At 50.8% G+C, this 17584-nt stretch overlaps 1 protein-coding gene across 1 annotated transcript in view; it reads left to right on the forward strand.

Annotated features, from left to right (window-relative positions):
• The window catches only part of ABCA13 (ATP binding cassette subfamily A member 13), a 369975-nt gene that overhangs the window by 161316 nt on the left and 191075 nt on the right, over nucleotides 1-17584 (forward strand). Inside the window, 3 exon segments of the mRNA XM_040644577.1 lie at nucleotides 8258-8395; nucleotides 9358-9538; nucleotides 12289-12507. Coding sequence (XP_040500511.1) covers nucleotides 8258-8395; nucleotides 9358-9538; nucleotides 12289-12507 — 538 coding nt within the window.

Here is a 17584-nt window from a genome sequence, read left to right on the forward strand (position 1 = left end):
TTCAATAGTATTTTTTCTTCTATCCGGTCCGTGAACATGGGATGTCTACCATTGTTTGTGTCATCTTTAATTTCTTTCATTGATCGAAGTTTTGGTTTTCATAGTACAGGTCTTTCACCTCTTTGGTTAGGTTTGTTCCTAGGTGTCTTATGGTTTTTGGTGCAGTTAGAAATGGGATTTATTCCTTAATTTCTCTTTCTACTGCTTCATTGCTGGGGTATCGACACGCAACAGATTTCTGTATATTAATTTTGTATTCTGTGACTTTACTGAATTTATTTATGAGTTCTAATAGTTTTTTCTTTTTCTTTTTTTTCCTTTTTTTTTTTTTGGTGGGGTCTTTAGGGCTTTCTATATAGAGTATGATGTCATCTGCAAATAGTGAGTTTTACTTCTTCCTTATCTATTTGGATGCCTTTTATTCTTTTTGTTGTCTGACTGCTGAGGCTAGGACTTCCAGTACTAGGTTGAGTAGAAGCGATGAGAGGGGCCATCCCTGTCTTGTTCTTGACCATAGAGGAAAAGCTGTCAGTTTTTTCCCATTGAGGATGGTGTTAGCTGGGAGTTTTCCATATATGGCCTTTATTATGTTGAGGTATGTTCCCCCTAACTACTCTGCAGAGGGTTTTTATCATGAATGGCTGTTGTACTCTGTCAGATGCTTTTTCTTCATAGACTGAGATGATCATACGGTTCTTGTTGCTGTGATGTACGACATCGACTGATTTACAAATATTGAACCCTCCTTGCACCCCAGGAATAAACCCCACTTGACTGTGGTGAGTGATTTTTATAGTATTGTTGAATGCACTCTGCTCATATTTTATGGAGGATTTTTGCGTCTACGTTCATCCGGGATATTGGCCTATAGTTCTCTTTTTTTGTGGTGCCTTTATCTGGTTTTGGCAGGGTAATCCTGGCCTTGTAGAATGAAATTGGAAGTTTCCTTTCCTCTTTTTTTTTTTTTTTTTGGAATAGTTTGGGAAGAGTAGTTATTAACACTTACTGAAATGTTTGGTAGAATTCACCTGTGACACTGTCTCATCCTGGGGTTTTGTTGGGAATTTGGGGGTTAATGATTCAGTTTCATTAGTAGCAATGATCTGTTCAAAATTTTTATTTTTTCCACAAGCACCACTTTCTAGATCATATTTGAAGTGAAGTAAAGGGAGTTGAGGATGAGCTCACGAAAGAAGGCAATTGGAAAGAGTTGCTGAGTGAAAGCAGGAACCTTCTGGGAGTGAGTGTCCAATCCTTGTTGTTGTGAGTCAGCTGAGGGCTGTCAGCCAAGCTGCTGGATTTTACAAGAGCATTTTGTATTTTTCTACAAGCTAAGTGAGGTCACCTTGGGGCTCAGAGCAAAAGGAGAAGGAGAAGCTATCTTTGTTGGGGGAGCAGGAGACCTAAATGCCTAATTGGGTAATCTTCGGAAGATCTTGGCGTGCGGGCCACCCGTGAGCTTGCTCAGTCTCCTTACTCTCTGCCTTTCCTTTCGGGGAAGATCAGTAGATCCGTCCTTGTCTCTTCTTACCCATACCTGCCCTCCCACAGTATCTCACGGGGAAATGTCTGCTCCGTCACTTACACGGGTAATGTCTACTCGTAAACTTGAGCTTTTAGGCATCTCAAAACCAGCTCCCACCCTACCACATCCAGCCTGGGACAAGGACCTGCTGACTTTTTAAGCCTCTCTGAAGTCCACGTGTGTGGGGCACGTCTGCACTCTTTCGTCAGGCCATGCACCGTGCTCTCTAACCTGCAATGAGTTAGCATCTGAGCCAGAGGGGATTCCGCACCTCACCACGGGAAGCTCGGGCAGAGGGGCCTGGAAGCCACTTTGGAAGTACAAGCTCCTGTCTGTACAGTTGGCTTTGAGAATTCGAGGGCTGGGCTTTTATGTTGCCCTTTGAGGTTATGCCACCAATTTTAGGTACTGGATAGTTAGGAAGAAAGATCAGAGTCTACTCCAGAATGAGAGATCAGAACTCCAAGGTTGTTATAATGGATTGATTTATTTATTTTTAAAAGATTTTATTTATCTGGGGAGGGGGCACTATCGGGGGGGAAGGGCAGAGGGAGAAGCAGATTCCCCGCTGAGCAGGGAGCCTGATACAGGACTGGATCCCAGGACCCCGAAATCATGACCTGAGCTGAAGGCAGACGCTTCACCGACTGAGCCCCCCAGGCGCCCCAAAAACATATCTAAAAATAAAAAGATATTGAGCTGGCCAAAGGTGACAACAGATTTTTCTTCCTTTTTTTAATCATGAAATTAAATTGCCCTGTATGGCAACTTATGCAGCCTTAAATGACACTGTTTACATTACAGTGCAACAATGTATGTACCGTACAAATGACACTATTTATTTTTAACTCTCACGCCGTTTGCCAATAATAACAAAAAATGAAATTGCCAGAAAAGACTGATGGGCTTTCAGATTCCTAAGTGGGATTGGAATTTTGAGGAACTCACTGACCCAATGTGTTCTTTTTAAGACAAATATTTTGCAATGCCGCTTTACTCTCCTGAAATGGAGTTCACAGATAATAAGGCCTGCTTACCAACCTGATTCAAAAAATTAATCTACTGTCTTCACTGTAATATAAGAGAAATAAAAAGAAAGTAACTTGTAACAAAATAATGTATAAATTCTCGGCGTTGAGGCACGGCTTTATTAGAAGAAGGAGGGAAGCACTCAGATACGTTTTCTTACTTCTATGGAGTAAATTTGGATTTAAGGAATTGAAAGGGACCCAACGCCCTTATGGTACTGGAAGCAAAGAATATATATGACACAGGTAAATGGTATAAAAACTATTATAAAGACTAATATTAAGGTCATTCATAGCAATCAGAATTATTTCTATGTGATAAGAAATGTGAGAATGATTTTAATTAAAGTAGGAATAATGTGGGACGAAACAGAGCCAAGGGAAATGGATAAAAGAATGACATTTTTGTAAATAATCTGGGTCTTATTTGAAAGTGTGGGGTCAGATAACTTCTCATGTTAAAACATGGGGCAGGAGCGCCTGGGTGGCTCAGTCTGTTAAGCATCCAACTCTTGATTTTGTCTCCAGTTGTGATCTCAGGGTCTTGGGATCGAGCCCTGCGTTGGGCTCCAAGCTCAGCATGGAATCTTTTTTTTTTTTTTTTAAAGACTTTTATTTACTTATTTGACAGAGAGAGAGACAGCCAGAGAGAGAGGGAACACAAGCAGGGGGAGTGGGAGAGGAAGAAGCAGGCTCCCAGCAGAGGAGCCCGATGTGGGGCTCGATCCCAGGACTCTGGGATCATGCCCTGAGCTGAAGGCAGACGCTTAAGGACTGAGCCACCCAGGCGCCCCTCAGCATGGAATCTGCTTGCCCCTTTCTACCTGCTCCTCCCCCGATCACACGCTCACACACACTCTCTCTCTCTAATAAGTAAATAAAATCTTAAAAAAAAAACCCCAACAAAACATGGAGCAGGTAATGATGAAATATAACCAGGGATACCTCTCCTGCCTTATAATTCACCGGGGCTAGTGCCTACATTTAGGCCCCAGTGTTTTGAAGACTCTGGTGACCATATCCTTTGGTAGGTGGCAGGATGGAGGGTAGATGGGGCAAAGGAACAGTAACGTCATTCAGATTTCATAGAGCCAAGGGGAGGATACTGGCAAGCACCATCAGAATAAGATCAAACACAATAGGAGGCCTCCCTATTAATCTTTTCAGTGTGTAATTTTTACAAAGTGGATGTTTTACAACGTGGGTTATTTTGGTACACAACTTAAAAATATACAGAATGACGATAGCTTTTAAAAAACCTTTATTAATAAAATTTAGTGCATTTCATAAAACTCGGCTCATTTTGAAAATACCTGGTTCTGAGTTTGTTAAAAGCCATCGCAAATGTTTTGTCCTGAATTTGCATGTCACGAGCCACGTGAGCTGCGGTAGCCGTGCGGCCTTGAGTTTCTAAAAACGGCCAGTTGGCATCGCATTGATGATGTGGTTTTCTGAAATTCTGAACATTTCTGCACCAGACAGTCATCTTTTCATGGTTTGCAAGGTGGTTGCATTCCTGGAAAATTCAGTGTGTATTAAAACTGCCTAGGAGCATTGGGCTCATGGGTCCTAGGCTCAACATGCTAGAAGGGGCTTTTCTTTCTTCCTTCCTTCCTTTCTTTCTTTTTCTTTCTTTCTTTCTTTCTTTCTTTCTTTCTTTCTTTCTTTCTTTCTTTCTTTCTTCCTTCTTCCTCCCTCTTTTTCTTTCTTTCTTCTTCTTTCTTTCTTTCTTTCTTTCTTTCTTCTTTCTTTTTCTTTCTTTCTTTCTTTCTTTCTTTCTTTCTTTCTTTCTTTCTTTCTTTCTTTCTTTCTTTCTTTCCTTCCTTCCTTCCTTCCTTCCTTCCTTCCTTCCTTCCTTCCTTCCTTCCGATTTTATTTATTTGAGAGAGAGGGAGAGAGAGCGTGCACTAGCTGGGGGTCTTGGCCCAGAGGGAGAAGCAGACTCCCTGTTGAACAGGGAGCCCGACGCAGGGCTCCATCCCCGGACTCCGGGATCATGACTGGAGCCGAAGGCAGACGCTTAACCGCTTAACCGACTGAGCCCCCCCCAGGCGTCCCTAGAAGGGGCTTTTCACTTGCGTAGCTGTGTGGGAGGAACCTCACAGAAGGTAGATCAAGGGCAATTCTTTGTTGGGCTGGGTTGTTCTGCCCTTTGTAGGACACGCACCGCCCCAGATGCCCACCCCCTAAGGGCCATCTGTGCCACCCCCATTTATTAACCTGCCTTTTTTTTTTTTTAAAGATTATTTATTTATTTATTTGACAGAGAGAGAGACAGCCAGTGAGAGAGGGAACACAAGCAGGGGGAGTGGGAGAGGAAGAAGCAGGCTCCCAGCGGAGCAGGGAGGCCGATGGCGGGCTCGATCCCAGGACCCTGGGATCACGCCCTGGGCCGAAGGCAGACGCTTAACAACTGAGCCACCCAGGCACCCCTTAACCTGCCTTTTTATCTTCTGTATATCTGATACTCTGACATCTTCGAGCCTCAGTGACCCTGGAGGGACTGTCCCCCAAGAGCTAGCCATTCCTAGGGATAGTAAAGGGCTTGCTTGTAAGCTCCCTTTTCATCTGCAAACCCAGCAGTCCAGAGCTACACCCTGCCAGCCCCTCTGTAGGCTATTCTGTCCCCTGCCCTCATCGCCGCAGGGCTGGGGACCCAGGAACTAGGGACAGTCCCTATGCCCCAGAGCCTGCTCTCCCTGCCTCACCTGCTCCTTCCACAGAAGCCACGGTAAAGACTCTTGCCTGCATTTCCCTTTCCCTGTGCCTCCTGACGGAGCCTGGTGCTTCCCCGCCTGGCCCTGCCCGGTGCCCTGTACCCCCTTCTTCTGGGACCTGCATAGCAAACCTTCTTTTCAAAGACTGGTTTCTTGATCTCTTGGCCTCCCCATGCCCAAATAATAATAAAACCTACAATTTAAAACACCCATTCACTGTGCCAACCAAAAGTACCCCCTCCCACATTTCTAGAACACCCTCTGGGAGAGTGTCAGCAAGTTGAGAATCACTGTTTGTAAGTCTCCGGCGGGTAGCAAGACCTCCCCAGCCCGGGCTGGGTGAGCAGTTTTGTTGTTGCTCTCTGCGTCCTTCTGTCTGTCTTGTCCGTGCAGCAATGGGGTGGGTCTTGGACCCCTGCATTTCTCACCCTGGTGTCTGAGCGGGAATTCCTTGTAAGGACCGGACCTCCTGGCCCACCAGGTTCAAGGTCAAGTGCAGATCCCTGAGGCTGTGCAGAGCTCCCCAGCAGACATCTGGTCCTCTCGAAGTCTTTTCGTTTTATAAACCCTTCTTTATGAGCTTCCAATTAAATTTGATTTCGCTCGATCTGTCTAGTTTCATTGACTTCTGCTTTTATCACTGTCAGGTTTTGGGGGCAATGCTAATGAGTTTCCTGGCCCGCACGAGCCAGCAGGCAGCTCCCCGGGAGGAGAAGAGCTCCATGAAGTGCAGGGCCTTTGCATATACAAATGGGCCCAGTTACATATGGTAACGTGAGCAGGGTGCATGTGCTCGTTGAATGCACAGAAAGCACGTGTGGATTTACGAGCAAAAGCAAAGTGCAGAGGACTGCCTAGGAGCTGAGTGGCCACCCTGCTAAGGGATTTGGCAGCCTTCCCCCTCCCCCATCCATTTACATTAATAGATTAATTAGCAAGACTTTAAAAGTGCAAAAAGATTAGAGCTGGGTTGGTTTAATTAGCAAACTGGCCGTTGATATTCAATTTGTTTCTAATTTCCATTTCCTGACCTGAATTTTCTAACTCTGAAAGGCCCCTCCTGCGTCTCCCGTCCTTCTGGCCCCTGCAGCCATGACCCCAGATCAGGTCTCACTGGACCTCCTGGGGACGGTCCCAGGTCCTTGAAACTCCTGTCCACGCGTCCAGGTGCCGCCTTGGCCTCCGCCAATGCAGACTTTGACCCCTCAGGACATGTGGATCCACCGCCCACTTGCCCGTCCAACAGGTGGCGCCCATTCACGCTCGCGATGTCAATGGCAGTGACCGATGGTCCCCGGAGCGGGATCCCTCAGCAGAAGATGGCTGCTTGATCTGCTTGATGCAGGGGCGGGAGGAGCAGCCACCAGCACTGGCCGAAGAGTCTCCTGCTGCCTCCGTCGGCTTCTCCCCTTTTATTTCCGCAAACGCAGCGTGCATGCCCATGGGCGGGGGCTCCTCCTTCCGCTCCCCTGCGCAAATCCTCTCTCCTTTGAATGGAGGGCAACAGAGTATTCTCGCTGCTGCTGCTGCGGGCCTGTGTTCAGAGAGGCAGGTACCCACGGGGCTGCTGCATACAGCTCAGCAGCCTGTGTCCTTCCCCCTGGGTAGGGGGAGGTGGTAATAGCACCCTCATATCACGTGGTCGCAGGACCATGTGAGTGAACACAGGCGGGGCCCTGGCCAGTGCTGGAAGGGAGAGCATGTGGAATGGGACCGAATTATCCATGGGCTGCTCATCTCTTCCTGGCTAGGGGTAGTTGGTAGTTTGCTAGGGTCTTGGAGAACATTCTGCCTACTTGCTGCATGTTTTCTAGGGCAGGCGTGATGGCACGGACTGCATAGCTTAAACAAGAGAAATCTAGTCTCTCCCGTCCTGGAGGTTGGAGGGGGTCCAAGATCCAGGCAGGTGCAGGGCTGGTTCCTACTGAGGCCTCCCTCCTCCTCCCCGTGGCCTGTTGATCTGCGCAACCTCCCTGTTGGTGTCTTAATCTCTTCCCATAAGGACACCCGTCAGATTGGATGAGGGCTGACCCAGCGAGTTCATTTAACCTGAAGTATCTCTTGAAAGCCTTCCTCCAAGTGCCGCCCATGCTGAGCTACTGGGGTTAGGATGGCAACATGACTTTTGGGGGACTCAGCTCAACTCACACCAGAAGTGACGGCTAGACCGAATACCAGCCCCACACCCTCCTTCGCTTGTCCGTTCGGATTTGCGATCGTGTCTCTGAATCTTTGGGTTAGCCTGGATGAGGGCGCCCATCTCTCCTTGGCTGGAGGGTCAAGTGTTAAAACGGTCTTCACGTAGGCCTTTATCTCTTCAGTCACTTGGAGGACTTAGGGCGCGCATCGAACCTAGGCTAGAATGGATGCGTTAAAGAGAATTGAGAGCTGTTAATAATTAAATCCACTTTCATTTCAACATATAATGAGGGCAAAGTGACTATTAAGTGGGCCGGAATAAATTTGGAGAGGACGTTTGAAGAATGTCGATGTTTCATATGGAAATGTTGGCATTATGTATTCTTCTTTGTAGATGTTTTAATGGATTAATTCCTTCCCGCTGTTAATCCGTGTCTAGGAACCATGCAAACATCAAAGACGGGACAAAAGAGTGACAGCTACGTAATGGGGCAGCGGGGCTGGGGCAGAGCTTTACTCTGGGGAACATTCAGCAATCGTTCAACATGACTTTTATTTTCCCTAAATATCTGCTTGTTCACCGAACACCTGCTCTGAAGGCCTTCTCGGGAAGGCAGCTGTCAGGGGGCCCAGCAGTTGGCCGTGGGTCAGGCTGAAGATGGAGCGTGAGGGCTCCCCACACGGCTAATACCCCGTCCCCCAGATTGTCACCAGGTCACATGTGGGATGTGCTTCAACACTTTAACATGGAATAACATCACGGATTAATTAGTGAAGACATTCTCGTACAGAATCTAACAAGGAGAAAGGAATAATTATACCGATTTTAACTGTATCTTATTTTTTAGGAACCTTCGGCTTAAGGAAACCGTGGTATTTTCCCTTTACCGCATCTTACTGGAAGAATTTGTGTGGTTTAGTGGCCAAAAGACCGCACGCGCCTGGTTCTGACCTGTCCTTCATCAATGAGCACTTTGACAATAAAGGTTTGTGAAGAGTCGTGGGATTAGATATATGTTTTCCCTTCTGCTCTGTTTTCCTTCTGTTTTTCACCTGGTCGAGTCTCTGCAACTGTGTCCGCTGGCCGGGCTGGTCTTGGGCTCAGAAACAGAGCTGGGGGCCAAGTCGCAAGAAAGAACCCCCGATGATGTTGAGCCAGGGGACCAGAGCCCTGGGGTGTTACTGTCACCTGCTGTTTGCAGCCCCTCTGTGCGTGGGGTGCAGTCGTGCATATATTATATGGCCGCAAAATAAAGCTTCAGTTCCAGCATGAATTTGTGTGAGAAACAAAAGCAAAGGGGGACAGCTGCCCAGGGTAGTGGGCTGTAGAAATCGCCAAGTGTTTCACACAGGCTAGTGTCTCCGTCGTTGCTGTGAGAGCAAGACCATCGCTGCCCCTTACAAGTAAGGAGTGTGCTTCCCGGGAGACAGGGTGGGACCCACATCCCTCTGTCCCACTGTGTGTCACTTACGTCTGCTCTTTCCATGAAAGCAGGACGTCAGGGGCGAGCTATAGACACACAAGCTCCCGTCACGATAGCTTATACCAGAAGTCAACATTGCAATGTATTTCTTTTTTTAAGATTTTTATTTATTTGAGAGAGAGAGCATGAGCAGGGGGAGGGGCAGAGGAAAGGGAGAAGTAGGCTCTCTGCTGAGCAGGGAGCCGGTGTGGGGCTCCATCCCAGGACCCCGGTATCGTGACCTGAGTCGAAGGCAGACGCTTCACTGACTGCACCACCCAGGCGTCCCCGAAATCAGCCATTTCATTTAAGTTTTGCCATTACGTGATTCGCCCCTTGGTCTTGGTAAGGAAGGGTTCTGAGGTGCCATGTGTGTTTCACATAGCTACAATTCAAGTCCACGGCAGGCCCCTGAACTGGTACCTGTGAGCATTATACTGGGGGCTCTCGGAGTCCGTCAGGATGAATCTGCCTCTTCTTCTCAGGGTCTTCGCTGCAGAACGGGGAGGGAAAGCCTGGAGGAGGCCCCCCGGGTGTCGCCCTGATATCCGTGACCAAGGAGTACGAGCCCCACAAGGCGGCCGTCCGAGACCTGACCCTCACCTTCCACAGAGACCAGATCACTGCCCTGCTGGGGACCAACGGCGCCGGGAAAACCACCGTCATGTGAGTCGCATTTCATCCTCGTCACACACGGGCTTTTTCGAACAATCTCGGTTCACCTGAGATTAGATTTTTTTCCCTACCTTTTCGTTTTGAGACAGAGGACAGACAGAGCCCCTCGCCGGAGCTGCTCCATGCTCTGGGTGGACGGTTACGTGGGGGGTCTGCAGCCCCCCACCCACGGCAAGGAGATGGGCTCTTATCCCTAATCCTTTTATTCCCTACAAGTAATACACCACAGTTTTACTGCAGTCTCTGAGAAGCCTACAACGCTTCTCACTGTCCTACCACTACGTTTAATTTTGCTCGCGTATCTGGGAAGATGACATTTGGCACGATGTCTGCAAATGTTTGAATCGAGTATTTTTTTTTCATGTTCTGCTTTTTGTGTGGTTGTGTTTTTCTGTGAAGGCTTGATTTTTGTTTGGGGTCCAAAGGCTCCAGATTTGATTAAAGAATCCAATCGCAGGATCCCAGGGGAATGACGACCTTAAAAGTTGAGGGTTCACAAAGCAGCCCCGACCTTGTTGGTTAAACCATGGATGTTGTCGAACTTGTCTTGCGAATAAGTCCATTTCTCTGTTGTTTTTCAGGAGGACTAAAGTATGCTTAGTTAAACAATGAAAAGGACTATTTGCTTCGAACTTCTCCTTCTTTATTTTTGAAGATTGTATTTATTTATTTATGAGAGAGAGAGAGTGTGTGCGTGCACGTGGGGGGAGGGGCAGAGGGAGAGGGAGAGGGAGAAGCAGTTGAGTGGGGAGCTGGACTCAGGACTCGATCACACAATCCTGAGACCCTGAGCGGAAATCAAGAGTCAGACGCTCAACTGACTGAGCCACCCAGGTGCCCCTACTTTGAACTTCTTTTTTTTTCTTATTTTATTTAAATTCAATTAACTAACATATAGTGTCTTAATAGTTTCAGGGGTAGAATGTAGTGATTCATCAGTTTTATATAACACTCAGTGCTCATCACATCACGTGCCCACTTTAATGCCCATCCCCCAGTTACCCCATCCCCCACCCACCTCCCCTCCAGCAGCCCTCAGTTTATTTCCTATGATTAAGAGTCTCTTCTGGTTTGCCTCCCTCTCTGTTTTCATCTTATTTTATTTTTCCCACCCTTCCCCTACGCTCCTCTGTTTTGTTTCTTAAATTCCACATATGAGTGAAATCACATGATAATTGTCTTTTCTCTAATTGACTTATCCTACTTCGAACTTCTTGAGAAAAGTAGCAAGATAACATGCAGGAAGCTTCAGAAATCTCAACTAGAAGAGAAATCAGAAGGGGAAAAAAATGCTTTCTTCTTGGCTCGGACGCTGAACTGAGCTGGAGATCCCACTGAGTGTGTCTGCAGTGTTTTCACATTGGAAGAGCAAGCATTTAGTCGCACAGGGACTCCAAACGCCAGCGTCCCCCACCGTGCTTTGGCGAGCACGCGTTTCTTACAAGCAAGACCTGGCGTTTAGACTTAAATTTGGAGTTTCTCTAGGTTTCGAGGTTCCCTGCCTGTGTTGCTTTGGGCGCGTGTCTGGGGCACGTCTGAGTCGCCCTGGGTGGTTTGCTGAGCTGCGACCCCGGTTTGGCTGGTATGCCGGCGACCACCGTGGCCGTGATGCAGAGCCCGTCTCCCCTCTTCATGCTTTCCTGTGTCCTCCCTGACCCTGGCCCCCAAGTGACCACAGATCCGAGGTTTGCTGCTGGAAAGGAGGCTGCCTTTTTTATAATGTCATGTAAACGGAATCAGGCCTGGCTTATTTCACTGCGCTGAGGCTTGGGGGCTCCCTGGTGGTGGTGACGGGTCCACTGCTGGCTCCCAGCGCTGGGCGCTGTAGAGCCCACAGCGTTTGTCCTTACGCCTGGTGTGGGTGGCAGGTGAGCGTATTTCCAGGTTTTCCTGGTTGTAAATGAAGCTGCTGTGAGCATCTGTGGACACGTTTTAACATCTTTTGCATAAGTACTTAGGGGTAAATATGCTATGTACTGTGGGGTAGGTGTATGTATAGAAACATGAAAACGGTCTAAAACCTAAATAATAAATGTCCTGAGACGAGGCAGCAGAGCTAGGCAGTCCCCTGGCTTCCTTTGATTGGGTCGGACAAGTGAGATTCCGAAGAGGGCTGGTCGAGTGGTTGCGCATTGACGTGGACCGAGTGCGTGAGCGTGGCGGGAGGCGAACCTGGCCACAGCGTTGGGTGGCCGGGCTTGCGTTCCACTTGGCTTCTGTCTGCTCATGAGGGCTTGAGTAACTATGCCATTTCCTTAGCAGTTTTTTAAAAGGATTATTTGTGTATTTATTTATTTGAGAGAGAGAGAGAGAGAGAGCATGAAGGGGGGAGCTGCAGAGGGAGAGGAAGAAGTAGACTCCCTGCTGAGCAGGGAGCCCCACGAAGGGTCAATCCCAGGACTCGGGGATCATGACCTGAGCTGAAGGCAGACACTTCACTGACTGAGCCCCCCAGGCGCCCCAAATATGCCGTTTCTTGAGCTGGTCTCCTTATCTGTAAAGCAAAGTTGGATTTATAACCTTAAACTCCCACGCATCTGGAACGGTCTCTGATAAGCATATTCAGGGGAGTGTAAACATTGTCATAAGCCCACATTTCCAATATGAAGCCAGCCAACATCCCGTGAAGCTCCTTCCCACTTGGGAATGAGGCCAGTGGGAGGTCGCCCGGAGCTGCCTGGCTTGCCGGGCTCAGGGGCCGCCTCCGCCTCTGTCCTCGGCTCATTTGTTTTCTCTGCCAGATCCATGCTGACGGGACTCCACGCTCCCACTTCTGGCACCATCTTCATCAATGGCAAGAACCTGCAGACAGACTTGTCGTCCATCAGAAGGGAGCTGGGCGTGTGTCCGCAGCAGGACGTCCTGTTCGACAACCTCACCGTCCGGGAGCACCTGCTGCTCTTTGCCTCCGTAAAGGCCCCGCAGTGGGCCTGGAAGGAGCTGCATCAGCAAGTCAGGAGGTCAGCACCCGCCATGTCTTCGTCCTCCCGCCCTCTGCCCCGTAAAGTAGTGACGGGTATAGGAAGAGATGCTTTAAAAACATCTTTGGTGTCTTTATGAGAAGAAAACCCTAGCAAATTGTTCTTTTTTTTTTAGCGAGAGAGAGAGAGCCCAAGTGGGGGGACCAGGTAGAGGGAGAGAGAATCCCAAGCGGGCTTCATGCTGAGCACGGAGCCCGACATGGGGCTCAATCCCACAACCCTGAGATCATGACCAGAGCTGAAACCAAGAGTCGGATGCCTAACTGACTGAGCCACCCAGCCCCCGCCCCAAGCCAGCAAATAGTTCTTACCTGTGGAGTTAGGACACAGCCACCAGCACTGGGACTTCCAGAGAAGCTTCTCAGGGAAGACTCTGAATGGGTCTTGGCCTGTCCTCGGAGGGGGATAGGTGGGGATAGGTGGGCATAGGTGGGATTGTGAGGCCTGGGCTGCACGTGGAAGGTTGGTGTCTAGGGTATGGGTCTATGTGGGCGCCCAGAAATGAAAGAATGGGGGGTGGGCTGAGAACTGGCTGCAAGGAGCCTAACTGGTCCGGGGCGGGGAGATCAAACTTCCTCATGCAAGCAGGTGCACATGGGTGGGGGGTGGTCAGCTGCAGCTCTGGAAGGCTTATCCTGTGACCCCAGAGCAGAGTGCACAGCCCTGGGAGAGACTGGGATCAGAGCCCACTGTGAGCAGGGCCCACGAGAGCCCGAGTGGTGGCCGAGCTGGGGGGAGGAGGGGTAGGGAGGACATCCCAGATTTGCAGACTCTTTGAAGTCAGGAGGATCAGGCCATGTCGAGCAGCTAGATGTCCAAGTGGGGGAGGGGAGGGGTCCAGGTACAGCGCCGAATGCACCCAGAATGGAGAGCGGGTGCACGGGTCGGGGTGGGAAGGGGGGGTGAGCCAGGATGGGCCGGCGAGGCCAAGGAGACTCTCCCGTGGACCAGAGGGAGAAGTGGGGAACTGGAGGTCCCTGGGCAGAAGACGAAGTGGTGTCTCAGGGAGATGAGCTTGAAAGGGAGGGAGGGTTGGAGCTCAAACAGCAGCCCGAGTCAAGGACAAGGACGGCAGCCCTGTGGCAGCCCTAGTTCAGAGGCGGAGCTGTGGGTCTGCAACATAATGATAGCTGGGTGTGAAGAGTGTCCAGCTCGCGCTGGCTGTGCTCCCTCACGGGGATGACTCTGGGTGCTTATTGTCACCTTGGAATATTTCTGCAAGCTTTACTCTTTCCAGTAAGTATTCACGGTCTGCATATGGTGAGGGTGAACACAGGCAGGGTTTTGGGTGTGAACTGTAAAATGTAGTCACTTTCACCTGGGTGGAAACTCACCTTGATGCTTCCGGCCCTGCCCCAGTGAGCAGAAGAGGGGTACATTGTCTTAAAATTGTCTCGTATTTTATGACTGTTGGTGGTATTAATGCGAACTGAGCCTGGTGGTGAATTGACTTGCCACCCCATCCCGCCTTGCACATGGCCGCTGAGACCCCCCTGCTTGGCCCTCCCTCTGTCCCTAGTCAGCTCACACCTGCATACCCTTCTGCAAGGTTAACCTTCCTCCCGCCTGACCCCACTCTCCGCTGGGTGCTCGGGGTGGATGCCTCCATCCTGTGCTCCTGCAGCCTTCTTGTCTACCTGCCCAGACTGCTCTCCACGTGGTCCTCTGTTGGTGTGTTCAGGTCCTGTCCCTTCTCTGCCCACCGTCCTTCAAGGACTCCGTGTTTCAGAGGAAAACCCCAAGTCTCTGGCAACCAATAATAGCAGGACTGCATGGCCTTATGTGCCCGAGACTGTCCAGGGTTACCCCTGTTGTCCCAGATTCATTTTGAGTGCCCTTTTCACCCACAGACTCTTGTGTTTTGGATGAATTCAGTGCAAGACCATCGTCTGTATGGCTTGCAAGCTCTCCTGCTTCCCCTCCTCCTTCTCTCTTTCATCCCGCTGTTCTAGTCACACTGGCCTTGCTGCTGCTCCCTGAACACATCAAACAGCGTGTCCTGGCCTCAGGACCTTTGCACATGCTACTGCCTCTGGCTGGGCTGCTCTCGTGCGTCCCTGCCTGCCACGCTGCCCACGTCACTGCTCAGACAGTGTCGTACGAGGATCTCCCGTGCATCCTAAGACCTGTGCTCCCTCACCCTGGCTGCAGGTGGAGGTCCCAGATCAAGGTGGTGGCAGGGCTGGCTCCTCTAACTGGCGTGGACAGGGTACCTTCTCCGTGTCCTCATACAGTCTTCCTTCTATGTGAAAATGTCCGAGGTCCCTCTTCTTAGAACGACACAAGTCCTATTGGGTGAGGGGTCCACCCTAATGACCTCAGTTAACCTGAATTACCGCTTGAAAGACCCCATCTCCGAGTGTAGTCACACTCTGGGGCCCTGGGGCTTTGGACTTGACCATGTGGATTTGGGGGGGACACAGGTCACGCTCAACAAATGACACGGCCAAGGGCGGCTGGACGAACGTGCTGGAAGGGAAGGCTTGGAGCGGGGGATACCAAATTCCGCCACAGGGCTTCCTAAACCAGCAGGGGTGGGGCGTGAAGACCGCTGAAGGATGGCGTGATGACAGGCCACCCTGTTGTGTGGTCAAGGGCTGTGTATCACGAGGCAGGTGAAGGATGTCAGGAAGGTGCGTCGGGGGCCCCCATTCTGAGCATGGAGGAATCTAGGAGAGGTCATGGGTGGTGAGGCAGCAGGAGAGGTGCTCACCAAACATGGGGCGAGAGAAAAGGGGCAACTCATGACCTTTCCGATCTCTGCTCAGCCCAGTGCAATGTGGCACCGTGTCTTGAAAAGGAGAGAGCCAGTTTGGGAAGGGCATTGAAACAGGTCATGAGTGTGTCTCAGGGGCATGAGTTTGAGGTGCCGGACGTGTCCGACCCCGGGGCCCGCTGTGGCACCGGGTCTGCCCCCGTGGTGAGCCGGGACTTGATCAGTACTGTCTGTCCCGGACACTACCATGGCTGCGTGGGGGCAGCTCACTCCGAGGTCTCTCGGGGGGGTGGGGAAGCTGCCGAGGTTCAGGGCTGTGGGGCCACAGCTCGTATGGGGAGGCCAGGATTTGACCAGGGGCTTGGATGTGGGGGCTCTGCCTCCCCGCCCTCAGGCTGGCTACTCCGGGGCAGAATCTGGGATGCAGGCCTTGGAGAAGAGGGCATTTGTTGGCAGGGTGGGAGTGGGAGGGGGTTCTCGGCACATTCCTAGTGTTGCAGCTCAGACGCCTGTTAGGGGGACTCCAAGGGGCTGAAAGCAGCGCGTGCAGGTGACGGTGGCTTAAATGTGTACCCAAGAGCCTTGGTGGGCAGGCAGGCAGGTCGGCAAGCATGAGGTGGGAAGGGAGGTAGGCCGGCAGGTGGGTGGGCCAGCAGGTGGGTGGGCCGGCAGGCCAGCACCCCAGCAGCCTGTGGGACGTCTGGTGGGAGGAGCCCCGGCTCACCACGGAGCCCGCATCTGGACTGTCAGTCGTGAGGGGATCTTGCCTGAACAAGCCCATCTTCAGGCTAAGATGGATCCAGTTGCACACACGGAATCCCAGACAGCCAATGTCAGCCGGTATCGCAGACCTTGTCTTGTTGGTAATAAGAAACACAGCACAACAGGACCACACACCCGCAATATGGTGGAGGCAGGAATTGCTCAGGGCTCCGGATCTGAAGGCCGAGCGGCCGGGAACATTCACGCTGTGGTTGCCTTGACCACGTTGGAGAAAGGCCGCTGCTTCCCCAGAAGCTCACCCCCACCCCACCGCCCTGTCTCCCGCACCTGGAGGGAAACCCGCTGTGTGGCAGGCGGTATGGACAGATCCCATCTCTCTGGGGACACGCTCATATTCTGAGGTCATCTTACGGCTCTGGGGGTGAGCAGAGTCTGAACTGGAGAGAGAGCCTCAAGGGACATGAGCCCGTAAAACCACAGATGTGCCACATGCTTTAGTCTCACGCTGGTTTCTTCCTTCTCTCCTCCGTCCAGGTTCACGTGGTTGGCAGGTCACGTGGGCATGCGGGACATTCTCTTCTGCAGGGGGGCTGGTTCGCCTCTCACTGCGTCCTCAGGCGTGGCTGGTCGTGGTAATAACCACGCTCATGACAGCGGGGATGCGGACGTGCGGGGGAAAGCGTTTGTTTTGATGCGAGTCTGTCTGGCACGCCAGTGGACAATTCTGGAGGAATGGTTCATCGGGCCCGTACAACCTGGGTGTTTAAAAAACCGTCCCAGGTCACCACCTATTTAAATTTAAAAAATGCATCTATGCTTTGGGTCTCAGCAAACTCTGTGATTGAGCTTAAATCAGGTTCCTCACAACGCTATCCGGGGTTCATCATTTTGTTTTTTGGATTTAGGTGCCCTCAGTAGTTACCGGTGTGCTGCGTGTTACCTAGCAACGAAGCCAATTTGCACAGAAGCAACAGAGTGAGACCATGTTGTAGGACGGCACTTCTCAATTAGAGGGAGCGAGAACTGATAGCGAGGCATTTAGAGCGAGCACAGTCCAAATTGGGTCCCGTAGCAGTGCTCGATTTCGTAGGTTCGTTAACATGTGTTCCAAAGGAGGTGGGATCCCCGTTCAATCTTTAGAGTGAGTGTCTGTTAGGACGGCAAGTCATTCCTGTTTTGCCCTTAATTTGGCCCAGAGGAGATAAGAGAAGTCAGAAGAGGCGCTGTATCAGGCTTCAGTGGGGAGGTGTCATTAGGTGGTTGCATTGGCTCTCGGAGTTCTGGGGTGCGCATGGGGCTCCAGGCGTTCGATGGTGGTGAGGTCCTCGAGGTCCTGTGTGCAGGTGGACAAGGGAGGACAGAGGGTTGAGCGCTGGACACTTTGATAAAACAATGGAGGGGTGAGCAGGACCAGCCAGGAGGCGAGAAGGAGAGACCAGTGGGGAAGGAGAAGACAGGTCCGTGAAGGCGGAGAGACGGTCAAGCGCATCGGGTGCTGTTCAGGGTCAAGTGCAATGAAGACAGGGATGACTTGTGGATTTAGGACATGGAGGTCATTGGTGAGCAGCCTGAAACAGGAGCCGTTTTAGGAATGTGATGGGGACGAAGGCGTTCCTG

The sequence above is a fragment of the Ursus maritimus genome, unplaced genomic scaffold, assembly GCF_017311325.1.
Source record: "Ursus maritimus isolate PB19 unplaced genomic scaffold, ASM1731132v1 scaffold_3, whole genome shotgun sequence".
NCBI lineage: Eukaryota > Metazoa > Chordata > Mammalia > Carnivora > Ursidae > Ursus > Ursus maritimus.